This window comes from Micromesistius poutassou, assembly GCF_964030765.1.
Source record: "Micromesistius poutassou genome assembly, chromosome: 5".
NCBI classification, from domain to species: domain Eukaryota; kingdom Metazoa; phylum Chordata; class Actinopteri; order Gadiformes; family Gadidae; genus Micromesistius; species Micromesistius poutassou.
Window position 1 is genome coordinate 16,938,405 of NC_140275.1, and position 14,575 is coordinate 16,952,979.

General features: G+C 42.4%; 1 protein-coding gene across 1 annotated transcript; it reads right to left on the reverse strand.

Moving 5' to 3' along the window:
• Positions 1–379: 379 nt before the first annotated feature.
• me2 (malic enzyme 2, NAD(+)-dependent, mitochondrial) lies at positions 380–14,033 on the reverse strand. Its single transcript, XM_084468254.1, has 15 exons — positions 13,892–14,033; positions 10,383–10,533; positions 7,471–7,604; positions 6,799–6,948; positions 6,289–6,364; positions 6,005–6,166; positions 5,392–5,605; positions 4,993–5,090; positions 3,780–3,893; positions 3,401–3,512; positions 2,680–2,822; positions 2,365–2,464; positions 2,140–2,210; positions 1,724–1,822; positions 380–1,328 (listed from the first exon to the last, which is right to left on the reverse strand). The coding sequence occupies exons 2-15, from the start codon at positions 10,494–10,496 to the stop codon at positions 1,167–1,169; spliced, it is 1,749 nt and encodes a 582-aa protein (XP_084324380.1). The 5' UTR covers positions 10,497–10,533; positions 13,892–14,033; the 3' UTR covers positions 380–1,166.
• Positions 14,034–14,575: the final 542 nt, after the last annotated feature.

Consider the following 14,575-nt stretch of genomic DNA (forward strand, 5'->3'; position numbering starts at 1 on the left):
TAAATGTCATCCATAATGTTTAAAATAAATCTTTATTTTACTTTGTTGCGTTTTCCACTTGGGTAGTGTATGTATGTTTCTATATATATATATATATATATATATATGTTTCTATATATCTATATATATATATATGTTTCTATATATATATATATATATATATATATATATATATATATATATATCTCTTTCCATTTAGCTGCACTCACACTCCAAAACCTAATCAAGGAGCATTTGTAACACATGTAGTAGTACATTATGAACAAGGAGGGATTACATAATTGACACACAAGAATACCAAGACAAGTTGACGTTCAAGATTTTTTGTTCATCTGTTCCTGAAAATAGTTTTCATATTCAGAACATAAATGTCATCCAAAACATTTAAAATACATTTTTATTATACTTTGTTGCGTTATCCAATTGGAGTGTGTGTGTAGATGTTTATATACACACACTTTACATTTAGCTGCACTCTTTACCACAACCTACACAAGGAGTGTTTGTAACACATATAGTTGAACATTATGGATAAAGGAGAGATTACACAATTGACATACAACAATGCAAAAACAAGGGTTGACGTTCAAGACAAAAATACAAACACTGGAGAACAACATTTTGAGAAACAACAATAAAACAATACAATGAATGAAATCCCTTTTGCAGCAAGGAGTGGATGTTGGCTTTTCATTTGGAGTTATCTCATCAGAGTGTCTATTTGTTCATTATCTGTCCCTGAAAATAGTGTCCCCCCAACAAACCAAAAGGGTCAATTTTAGCTATGGGTCCCAAACATCCGCAATCAAATCCATTCACACTCTTTCTCTGCCAATAGCAGCTGCTCGCCCCAAGCAGAGTTTCTCATCTTGACCATCAGAAACCAACTGTGGGTTCCATGGAGCTCAATCTTTTTCAAAAATATATAACAATTTCCAAAACCTAATGAGCTTGCCAATCTTAAACAAATCTATAATAATAACATATCTAATATTCAAAGATGGCAATTGAGAATAACATGTCTAATAACGTCAACTGCCTTTTGATTCCCACTGTGATCCGAGATCTGAGGCGAGGTCAGAGCAGAGCAGAGCGAGTGTGAGAGGGCGTGTGAGGACTTGTGGGGACGGGGGCCGCGCTCAGGGTCGTGTGTTCGCCTCTTCCGTTCAGTCCGTCTTGGGGTTGAAGTCGACGCCCTCCCACTCGTAGATGTCGGGCATCAAGGAGTCGTAGTTGGTGTCCCAGACGGTGGCGCGCACGAAGGCGTCCTTGTCCACGGGCTCGGGGTAGCGGAACGCCATGCCGTTAGCGTACACAAACTCCACCACCTGTAGGCCAGAGATCAGAGGCCGTCACCATCAGGCAGGAGAGTACAGCGGTTGAGGTGTTCCACTCTCAGCCTAAAAAGTACTGCTGTTCGATCCCTGGTTTCCACAGCCTAAGGGTGGAAACCTCCTTGAGCAAGAGGCCTTCACCCCAACCACCTGCTCCTTGAATGACATGCATCCAAATTCACTGTGAGTCTCTTACGGGAATCTGCTGAACGACTAAACAGTTCAAACATAAGCCAACATTAGCTGCAACAGAGAGTAAAAAGGATACACGTCACACACACAAACTAAACACTATGTACTAGTCCAAAGCTAAACTCTAACCAACTATCGTCCCCTTTTACTGGTAATAATGATGGAATCCAAGAGATTGGGGTCCCAGGAGCGCTTACCTTAACAGCCATCTGCAGAGACACCTCTCTGATCTCGGAGAGAGGAGGGTAGAGTCTCCCCTCCTGTAGCTCGTTATCGGATACCTGGTCTGCCAGGGTCTAAGAGGAAGGTCAAACACAGTGTTGAACCACTCAAACTCCTGTTCAAGATACCACTACTGGTGTGAAGCCATGTTGTCCCGTAGAAGCAGACTTAGATAATACTGAAACCACAGCTGTTATCCACCTCAAATAATAATTGATATGGTATTGTACATTTAAAAACATTTCAATAAAGTGCTTAAGACACACACAAATTACATACATTTCTCTCAATTAAAGGTAAAGTACTCTTGGTGTTTAGTGGTATTTTTGTATAGATAAATTGAAAGCAATGGATCAATGGCGGAGCGACAGTTCAGCAAAAACCGTAGTACCTTGGCAGCTTCCAGGAACACTGTATCACTGATATGCCTCACGCCACTCAGGATCACCGCCAGGGCAACTCCTGAAACACATGGATTGAGCCAAAAGATCAGCTAGCCATCACCTGTTATTATGAGTACATTTGCATTCAGTGACATATTGTTGGTCAGTATTTACATGGACCCAATCAATATGTTTTCTAATGGGCTCCAGCAAACAGAAATTGCACGCCCCACCTGGGAAGATGTAGGCGTTGTTTCCCTGTCCTGGGATGTACACCCGGTCGTTCAGGGTCACCGCGTCAAAGGGACTTCCACTGGCGAACAGACATCTTCCCTACAGAGGGACACAAAGAAGGACTTCAAAATATATAAAAAATATCAAAATACATAAGAATAATAACAGTCATGGCTGTTTGGTCAGAAAAAGCACTGCAACACATCCAGGACTGAGCAGTACTTTTTAGTGCACACTCACTTTATCAACAACTCGGCAAACTTAAAAGAAACGTCTGCTACCGAAGGAGAAAAAGGAGGAGAGGTGAGTCATACGTTGGTGAGTGTGTAGGCGTCCTCCGCAGTGCATTCTGCCTTGGTGGTGGGGTTACTCAGGGCAAAGATGATTGGTCGCTCGTTAAGTGTACCCATGGCTTTGATGACATCATGGGTGAACAGCCGCCCCGCCCCCGACACACCTGGGGGAGGAGGAGGAGGAAGAGGAAGAGGACGAGGAGGACAGGAAGTTTTTTGTTTACATGGCCATCTTCTGCTCTCACAAAGACTTCATGAGTTTAGTTTTATGCCGGCACTAGAAGCTGCATTTAAAGTATTTTTAAAGATGTAGGATTGAAATCCGGTAGGTTTTGAGCAGTTAAATGTCAGTCAATTGCTGTAATATGGCAATATGCAATATGGCTACAGAGGAAACATCCTTTCACTAGTATATACTACAATATTTGTTGCCTCAGGTTTGCGTTTAGGAAAGCATTGCTTTATTATCATTTATAATTCATGAATAAGATGATCCAAAAGAAAATATGAAAGAAATAGAGATGATCTCAATCTCAATCTAATCTCAATCTTGACAGGATAGGAGAGGATGGGAGTGTGGTAGCTTTGATGGGCAGAGAGAGGATGGGAGTGTGGTATTTAGGATAGCCAGAGAGAGGATGGGAGTGTGGTACCTATGATGGCCACAAAGAGGTAGGGAGTGATGGCCAGAGTGAGGATGGGAGTGTGGTAGCTATGATAGCCAGAGAGGGAGGTGTGGTACCTATGATGGCAGTGGGTTGGAGGGTGTTCACAGCATCCAAGAAGTTGTTTACCGTCCCTGGGCTGTCATGGACAAACGCTTCCTGGTTGCCATCAGCCTCCTGAGCTCTGCCCTGGTCAGACACAGACACAGACACAGACAAGGTTCAATAACAACTCCGGCGGACCCATTAGTTTAGCTTAATTTTGCTTATCCGCCATGTTTGAAACGATGTAAGATGATAGCCACAGAAACATAGACAGAAGACAAACAGAGACACAAGCTTATTTCCTTTTAGCCTCTTCTAATCAATTTAATTACATTTAATTAAGCATTCACATGTGTCCAGACGTCGATAAGGGACGGTGAAGATAAGGGACACAAACACCCACACACACACCTTTACTAGTAACCCATGCTTGTCGAACATCCAGATTTTTTCCCTGGCTTCAGTCAGAGTTAGCCCTTTCTCCATCATCGCCATGACAATCAGGTTAGCGATGCCCAGGGCAGCCTGCGGAGACAAGTGTCACAAGACATCAATCAGACCACAGCCAAATGTTGAACATTTAGCACATAAAGATATTTGAAAAGGAACCAGCAATCTGGATTTCATTCTGTATTTTCCTATTACAGGTCGATCGGGAAAGTCCACACCTTGTGAGGATGTTCATGCCCTTCTGCTGTCACCATTATATAAACCAATAATTTTGCTTGCAACTGTGGTATACTGCAATCCTAGCCGACACTGAAAGAAGTGATATTTCTTTTAACTTCCTTCTCAGTGATTTCGATTGGCCTCGGGTAACGCCTAACGCCGCTTGCACACTGTACACGTCTGTCGACGGACAAGAGAGGGCGTGTCGGACACATGGTGGAGTAGTCTTTGCAGACTCAGCCAGCAGCCAATCAAATCGCTTCCCGAATTATAACATGTATACAGGGACGTATCATACAGAATTGGGCGATTACCCACAGCAGTTATTAGCTTTTCCTCCATTTTTAAATCCCCCACTGCCGGAGGGCTTTTTTGACATATCCATGTGCTTTCCCGGGTTGTACCACAAAGGTAATTTCATTGGGCAGAGTCCAAGTAGCATCACAAGGCATGCATTTGCATAACGCAATCTGATTGGCTGACGGATCCGTCGCTGCCTGAAAAGTTTAACTTTTCTCAACTTTTGGACGCAAGAGACGGAGCCGATGCTACGGATGGACCCACAATGCATTTCGGGAGCGTCCTATGCAAAGTCAATGAGATCCGTCGACGGACGTGTACAGTGTGCAAGGGGTGTAAGCCTTTAAGGGAGTCATTCCATCGGCCTGTGAGGCTGTGACTGTGATAGGTGCACACTGCAGGTATTGTTACCTTTACAAAGCGTGCATGTGTGCGTGCATGCGTGTCTCTAGTCTAGAGGATCCAAACCCTCCTTGGGAAATGTCTTGTGACAGGGAACCCTGTCCCTCTGACACACAGATCACTGTGTGACACGTACACAATGAATGCACATAATACTTTCAGGATAGCAGCACCTGGCTCATTTGTACATACATATTCAAGAGATGCTATTAATGATGTACTTTCGTCTAGAATCACAGTGTTTATAGCCTACCTCACCAGCTCCCAGAAACAGCACTTTGTGCTCTGTGATAGGTTTGCCGATGGCTCTTTGAGCTGCCAATAGACCAGCCAGGGCCACTGCTGCAGTGCCTGTGTCAGAGTAGAGCCAAACGTTGAGCCATTAGTCCACATTAGGATTTAATTAATCTCTATTAATGCAGGGAAAAAGACAAAGGACATTGACTTTCTCCTTCCCAAGAGGAATCTTAAATGGTATTAAAAGTGATTTTGAGATATCGTTCTGAACAAATATGTAGGCTTGGGGTAAGTTGACAATGTATTAACATTGCATCCCCAACAATAGTTCACAATAAGTTTTTGTGGATTTCCCTTGCAGGCCTTCAGGTTGGCCACTAGGTGTCGCAGTATCCAACAGTATATAGCTGCTCACCCTGGATGTCGTCGTTGAACGTGCAGTACTTCTCCTTGTACTTCCTCATCAAGCGGAAGGCGTTGTGGTTCCCAAAGTCCTCAAACTGGATCAGTGTGTCCTGGCCGTATTTATCCACCACGGCCTCCATGAACTCATCCAGCAGGTCCTCATAGGCCTGCGTGCGGTCTCTCTTCTGGTACAGGCCCATGTAGAAGGGGTCCCGCAGCAGGGTCTGAAAGAGAAAGGGTTGGATACAGTCTGGTACGGGCTGTTCATTAGTACTGTGCTATGTGGGCATGCCACTAGCCATTGGAAGATGTTACAGCTTTATGAAATACATGTTCCGCAACGTCATGTAACGATGGTGTGGAAAAAACACATGTTTAAAAGTTCAAAGCCAAACGCATTGGTTTGTAATAAAAATGACTTTTTCTGCTTGTTCTCTTCTGCTCCCTTTACACCTATACAATCTCACCTACAGCAACTTTAATAGAGAAACCCCAAAAATACATATTTTGATGTGTAGTGTACAGCTAGGGTTAAAAATATCAATCAAGCAGATTATATTATGTCCTTCCTACTGTGGGTATCAATCTCACTGTACGGTCTGTTACGGGTGTGGTATTCCCACCTCGTTGTCTGTGCCCACGTCGATCACCACGGGCAGACACCTCTCAGGCCTGATGCCAGCGCAGGCCGTGTACAGGCACAGCTTGCCCACCGGGATCCCCATGCCAAACACACCCAGGTCCCCCAAGCCCAGGATACGCTCTCCGTCTGTCACTACTACTGCCTACACACACACACACACACACACACCCACACACACACAGGAGGAAAACACACCAATTACTCTACGATGGTAGAAAACAATCAATGTGAATCAGTAATGTGTTCATCTGCTAATGTACTCACAGCAACGTTGGTTTCAGGCCAGTTGTCCAGAATGGAGCGGACGTGTCCGCGGTCCAGGATGGAGATGAACAAGCCTCTGTTGGAAGCAGTGATGTTAGCCTTGTCTATGTCTATGTCTTTATTTGGTTTTCATTTGACCAGCTTTGATTTTTTCTAATCCAGGATAAAGAAATCATGACATCATCTCTTGGTTGTGCTTTGTAAACCCCCGGTGAAAATCTGGTATTATTCGAGTAGATAAACAGGCAAAATGCAATGTGGCTGCAGTTTGTGTTTTGCATTGGTGACATGTAGTGCCTTGCTCCAAAACTAAAGCGCTTGCTCTTTAAGGACAGAAATCCAACTATGATGTCCAAATGAGCTTACCCGTTATCAAATTACTCTAGCGTATGCCAGCGCTTCAACCGATTTCACCTGGCCCTAAACGTATTTCCAGTAACCGAGTTACCCGTCTCCATGGAAACATGCTTCAGGGTTGCCGGTCCTGAAGGGACTCCCCTAGGGTCTTACTTGGGTCTCCTGAAGATGTGTCCATACTGCGTGCAGGCCAGGCCCACTGTGGGTGTGTACACTATGGGCATGAGCTCCTCTATGTCCTCCATCAGCACTCGGTAGAACAGCCTCTCGTTCCGCTCCTGGATGCCCATCAGATAGATGTACCTGTGGACAGCCGCCAAAAGACGGGGATCAATGAGTGCAGGTGTGAATCAAACAGGCAGAACGAGGGAGAGGAAGGGATGCAGAAGCTGGAGGAAAGAACTAAAAGAGGAAAGTTTTGAATGAAAATAAACAGAAGTAGAAATAGTAAGGGAAGTACTCTCATTTGTGTTCAAATCGACTACCCTCGTTTCATGATTTGTGAAACGGTGGACAAGAAAAATGCATATACCACAGGGACAACAAAGACACTAAAATATGGCTGTTTGAGTGTGCGTGCGCGTGCCTGTTCGTCCTGTTCATTGACATTGTGAGAAAGCAACCACAATTCTTTATTATTATGAAGGTTTAGGGTCAAGGTTTAGTGAAAACTGGGCTGGGCTTTTTTTTACGATACCCTGATCAACTGGAAGGCTGGTTTATGTTTTTGAAGTCCCCTGGACCGGGTGCTTTTGGGCCTTGATTGTTTTTTGGAATAAAAACAAAACACACACGCACTAGCAAGGTTTGAAAGCTACGTCTTACTTCTGAAGAGGATCCGACATTTTCTTGAGGTTAATCTGGAAGCGCAAGGCCTGAATGTCCTGGGTCTCCACTTTGGGAGGGAGGAGACCCTGAATGCCCAAAATCTGGCGTTCCTGGAGGGAGAAAGCCATGCCCTGGAGGAGAGACACAGAGACGGAGAACGGTTAGGAAAAGAGAAGCATCCTGTATGCACTATGATCGACAAATAACTTCATTAAAATTGGATTGTTGAACTGCACACAACATTCATCGTTTGTTAGTTAGCATTGTGAACATTAACTCACTTGCTTTGCTCGTGACTCAAGTTGTCCTTGAGTCATAAGGTCCTAAATAAGATCTTTAAGCAATGCTGGATGGTTTAAATGTAATGCTAATTTGACTTTACTTGAATATGAACACATTAATAATATTAACAATAATCAATTATTTATCCAGGATAAGATAGTAACTCCTGCATTCCATTACCACAAAAATGTATGTAGAATAGGACAAAATAGCTTTTTGTTACAAAAAAAAAAATCGATCGATTTCTAATAAAATATATATGTTCAAATAAATCATGGGTTTTATTTAACACAAGAGACCAAAATATATGACAGTACATGTCTATACATTAACTATGACATGCATAAGGTAGTCTTCACCTTTAGGGCAGAATAACCTTTGGGAACCCGGTCACCAGGCCAATATAGACACATAACCTTTGGGAACCCAGTCACCAGGCCAATATAGACACACTATACATTGGAACTCTGAAGGAGAAGCCTGGCCTGGCAGAAGCTATTTAACACCAAAGCAGGGCTAGGCGGGTGAGTAAACAGCGAGAAGGGAATCGTTTTATCCTACAAAGAGCTAAGAGAAGGGGAAATGTGTGCTGTAAGGCCAATACAATGATGAGTATAAAAACACAGCATGGCAAAGAGAGAGCAAGGAAGATGGCGAAGACCTACGATGCAAGCCATATTTAAAGTTCATGCATCTCGTGAGCTTGTGTGTGTGTGTAAAATGGTACAGGCATGGGTGAAATATGAGCTAGAACAGGCAACACGTGGAAGTTATAACAGTCTTGCTTTAACCCACGTGTATGTGTCTCTGTGTGCATGTGTGTGTGCGTGCATGCATGCGTGTGTGTGTATGTGTGTGTGAGTCTGTGTCTGTGTTTCATTGTATTCTTTATGGGTTAATGTAAAGGGAGAGAGGGGTACAGACTCAGCCTTTGCTGAGTCATGCTGATGCCTCATTTCACTCCACTGCAGCACAAACTCCAACAACGCCATTCCGTTTGTGTAGTAAGAAGAAACATAAATGTGAAAATGTAAAACCTACAAGATTAAGGACCTTGCCCTTTCTCCAATGAACATAATGCTAACATATAGCAACTACAAAATATGTCAGTGTATATTGTATATATTTGTATTCTACTGAACAAACTTTATGTTATGGGCCTATAATATGTTTTGGCTGAAATCCAGTTTCCCTCAACACTTGTACACAAGACTCTGGTATACTAGATTGGATATTGTCTTTGGTCAATCTCGTGGCGATCACGGGATGGGGATGTTACATAATAGGGGATGGTTCATTGAGAGGCCGGGGCATTAGAGTAACCCAATTCTACGCACTTGTATAAATACATTTCTTGTGATGACGCGCTTTGCTGCTGCCCTTCTCTGCCGACTAGACATGTTAACTTCCTTCCAATCATGCTGCTGTATTCTTTGTTTCTGTAAGAAAACTACAAGCAGATAGTTCAGAACAAACTGAGTTGCTTTCAAAATGTATATATTTATATAAATATGCAACCAGGAGTGCTTGTGAGTGTATGTGGACGAAACCTTTCAACAAAGCCAACTCATTAGTCAGATGGCTAGTGTGCATGTAGACTGGAAACCATCTCTGGGTCCACATTAAGCACAACTTCAGCTTATAATGACACTTTAATCTTCAGGGCATTAATAGGTTTAATCTGTTACAATGATTTTTTCACATTAACCAAACCTTAAGTTGATACAGGCTGGAGTGTAATTGGGATCCACTTAGAAATAATAAAGGCTCTTAGCGACAAAAGGCTTGACTTCACAGGACTCATTTGCATTAATATTTGCAGCAGTCCTATTATTATTTATCATTACCCCCCAGCACCTCAGGGTTTACTTCAGAAACCTGCAAATAAATGGCAGGCCTCTGTTGAAAGGAGTCCCATCCAGCACAACAAACCCAGACCTTCAGCCTTCAGCTGTGCTGCTATTATTAGCAGTTGGGTAATATTGTCACCTCTAGAGGCACAGAATGCCCTGGGAGAGACGATAAGGGCACAGAACCGACAGCTCTCATGTAGAAGAACCGATTGGAGACTTGAAGGGCATTCTAATTATACATTTCAGGGTTTCTGTGACAGCCCCTCCAACCCTTGGTTTGACTTTAACATTCCTACAAAACGGTATACTTCTGGAGGCAACCTGTTGGCAACGTCGACGTTGTCAGACCACTCCCCTATCTTCAAGTGACCACTTGTGCGACTCGTGGTTTAAGATGGGGGAGGTAAAGTCATGTGACACAGTGGGACGGTGGGGGAAGTTAGGTTGGTTGCACTTCATAAAAGAGCAGGAACTTGTGCTTATGGTTCAGCCAAATATTACTGCAGGGACAACAGGTTAATTAACTTGTTTAACTTGTGTGTATTGTGTATGTGTGTGTGAGTGTGAATGTGTGTGTTTCTGAGAGCATGTATGCAAGTGTGAGTGTATACAACTATGTGGGTGTGTTCTACCACAAGGTTGCCCAGCCCAACCAGCTTTAGTCCCACCTATTCTAATCCTTTTGCAAACATGGGCCCCAATGTTAAACACAGCAAACACAGTACACCTGAACATATTCCACACCTGATGGAAACCAAGGCCCACCCTGCTTACCTTGTTGGTGCGTGGGTTGAGCATAAGGGGCTTGCCCTTGTCCTTGGTGTGAGCCCATCGACACGCAGAGACACACGGCCGGATGGGCAGCGAGGTCCTCAACCTGGACAACATGGCGGACAGTCACCTGCTCTGCAGTGGTGGAGATACTCTGAGAGAGAGTAAGAGGGAGGGAGAGAGAGTAAGAGGGGGAGAGAGAGTAAGAGGGGGAGAGAGAGTAAGAGGGGGGAGAGAGAGAGAGAGAGAGAGAGAGAGAGAGAGAGAGAGAGAGAGAGAGAGAGAGAGAGAGAGAGAGAGAGAGAGAGAGAGAGAGTAGGAGAGGTTATAATAACATTATAAGAATAAGCAGAAGAATAGCCTCCTTGAGCAAGATGCCCAACCCTGATATGCTCTTAAATGACATATTGATGAAGTAGCGGTAAATCCCTTAAGTTGTTTTGGATAAAAAGATTTGTCGTCATATGCCTTTTGAGTTGACACATGAAGAAGCACTTATTAACACTTTACTAGGACTAGTACACACAAGTATCCTGAAATATGAAAAGACACACTCATTGTAACAATATACATACTACAATAAAGAGGGCAAACATGGCTGTTATGCTGAGTGAAAGCATGCATTTTCACAGATGGCTTGCATGTGACGACAGCAATTGAGAATCTGCTCTCTAGAGTCAAAGACAAGTAATTTAGAGTTTCTAATCCTGAAAAACAGTGCCCAGAATAGATCGTACTAATCCAGTCTGTAAGGACCCAGTCAAGGCCAGTAGAAAGATGAGGCAGAGAAACAGATGTTTTTCTTGCTTTCAAGTTAACACGCAAAGAGATTCTAGGTTCTGTTGTAGACCAGAAGACTGTGTACAGAAGACTCCGTCTATGGAAAGAGTGTGTGGCTTGCTTTAATTTAGTTTCCAGGAATTGGGTAGGAACAGTGAGGTTGTCAGGCAGATGTTATTGTTTGCCTAACAATGATAAACTATCCGTTGACTTTCTACGGTATGAAAACTGTCTCCCATAATACTACACACACAAACATGTTCCACAAACTTTTTTTCTGCACCAATGCACTGCAGCAACTTCCTTCATTTGGCTCAAGTTACCTGGCAAAACAACTCTTTCTTATTTTGACTTGAGGCGGCTTATAATGCACTGCATACATATGGTGTATGTATATAATATAAAACGTATATTGATACACTCAACATATACTTGGCCTACTCATTAATGGTCCTTAATGCTGGGTAGCCTTGCAAGGGCTCCCTCATTGTAGCATGTCAGGAGTAAGAACCCTCTGAGCAGACGGCTTCTGTTTCCTGTCAACGCTGTGGTGGGTTGTGGTAGGAGCAAACCTAGGCCAATCACAGCCTTCTAAGTTTGCCATGGTAATGTATCGCACCATTCATCAGTTTCTGTGTTTTGACAGGATTTATTCATACACTCATTAAAGCTGTTCATTCAAACAACATACGTTAAACCAAGGGTGGCATGGAAAGAATGTACAGATAGGAAGTGTACATTTGTGTTTTGAATTAGGCTAGCTTGAGAAGGCTGGTGGTGACACATGTGAGGAAATGAAACTGTAGCTATAAGCTACAAGCTACTTGTGTCGTAGAAATAAATTGTCCAATCCTGCATTTCTGGGAGTGTCTGAGCAGTAAGCCACATCTGAAAGCCACCAACTAAGGGATGTTTGTTGGGGGACAAATTGTATTATTAAGCCAGGGAATTGTAAAAATGTCCCCATTTAATAGTCTGAGTACAATAACAATGAGGCTTTTATATAACAAGCTTTTTTCTTTCTTTTATAACTTCAGAATCTTATATGATATCTATATTTGACCGTATATATAATAAATAACATTTTGTAGCAGTAGAAACCATATCCACACTGCGTCTGTGGATGCAGATTTGGGTAGCAGAATAAAGACTAGTTAAAACAACAACAGCCAGGCAGTTAGACAGTCAATGTTCCTATTTAAGCACTACATCATTCATCAGAGGTGCTGCAAAATCCACCGCCCCCTAATTATCACCTATACAAGCACTTTCTGACTTTATTGCCGCAATAAGGCAATATAAGTGGGACAAAACCCCATATTTTAATTGGTAGGTCATATTACTAATAGGGCATCAGTGCAATCATCACTAGAATAATTGTCATGAAAGTATCCAATTGATGTGGCTTATTAGTAGCTTCTCAGAACCTGTACCTGTAGGCCTTTACCTTCTGAGAATGCAAAATGTTCTTATGTTACTTATTGTTTTTCATTCATCATTAGTATAAGTTAGTTTGCTAAAAACACTAGCAGACATATAAAGGCGTACAACTTGGTGACTTGAACCAAGTCATGAGTCAATTCTAAAGTCAGACTTAGGGAAGTGTGACTCACTCAAACTGAAAGTTATTGTTTGCTACGGTTCTGGGCCAATAAACGTTGGTGGCTGCCAAACTCCAAGGCCACTGTTGCATTCCAAGCACACAAATACAGTCAACCGTGAATTCAGCCATAAATCTATACTTTACCTTCCATATTCAAAACAATAATCAAAATATTTGAACTCACTGTAAGCATATGGTTTATAATTCGAGGTTTAAATGAGGAAATGTGCAAACGGAAGGCCACTCCTTTTTCATTAAGGCCAACATCCTCTGTATTGCTTACAGAAAGAACATCATTGTTGAGTTTCACATGATTCATGTTTTATAGCCGATGAGCAGAGGGTCATAGTACACAGGTCACTGTCAAGCTACAGGTTCATCTATAGATATAGGACCAAAAAGACGTACATAAAAAGAAGGCAACCAAAACACATAACAATACACTGTATTTCAGATCAATAAGCAGTAATAATAAGTAAATAAAAAATGAGTTAGATAGGGACAATGATAGGTGACACAGTTTAGCCTGGTCTGTCAACTTATTCAATAGATATTAAAAACAAACCAAAAAGTAGTATTTTGAATTACCAATGGAATTCATGGGTAAAAGCTATACAAACACATGTGGTGTAACTTTGTTTATTTAGTTGCAGCTGTATTTACGACCTGGCATCTCAGTTAAATACTTACAGTTGTGACAAAGTAATGGCTCGATGTTTAGAGGACCTCTATAAACAATGCTGTGATGCATGAACGTAGCGAATTCTACCAAGGTAGAGGGTGGTAATATGCGGGCAGGACTGGAGCGGTGTACAGAGCGACATGCTGACAATAACAGTTCACTGAGACGCTAGCAGCGACCACCCAGCAAAGAGACGCTAGCTTACAGCTAAAGGATCTATATCGTGTACTTGGCTATGTTGCCCTTCAGTTACCATGTACGCATAGTGCAAATTAATAAATAAAATAAAAATAAAAAGCTGTATCACAGGTTGGCGACATTGTTCGTCAACGACTATTGACAGTTATTGCCTTGCGGCTGTTGTGTTTTAGCCAAGATTGAATGGACTTCTAGAAGCAGATAGTGAACTTAAAGTGTCTCAGGGTAGGTTGTAATGAGGTTTCTTACCTCGCTTATATGATGATCTCTTGAAGTAAATCTTCCTTGGGACTTCGATTATGTCGCAAATGTCTGCTATTCATCGGAGTGCTTGCGTACGACCGCTTGATGGCCCGTCTGGAGAGACGCGACAGATGCGAAGGCTCGGTAGTGGTCGGAAGACACTGAGCGCGTGTAGGAGAATGTCCCCGTTTAACCAATCACACCACGGGATTTCCTTTCGACCAATCACACCACGGGATTTCCTTTTCACCGACTGCCTGCGTTCGCGTCACATGTACAGGAAGTCTCTGTATATATCTCTGTATTCTGAATCGAACACACATCCTTTATTGAAACATGAGAAATCCTCGCTATCATCATATTTGGTGTACATTTTTTATTCCATACATTAAAATAAAAACAATAGTACTGCACAACCAAGGAAAAGACTACGCATTCTTTGTAGTATAATACTCATAGGCATTTCATTAACTTATTATAATACATCCATGGTTTTCTTACCTGCCTACAATAGTGAAATAGGGAAAGCGAGTGAATTTGTAATATTAGGTGTGTAACTGGGCAATGTAGTTGTGTTAGGTAAACACTAGAGAGCAGCAAAATAATGTGAAAATTACTACTACCCGCTTATTGCTAATGAGTGTGCATGAGTGGGCGTTGTAAAACTGAAAAAAATAATTTGTCTACGAC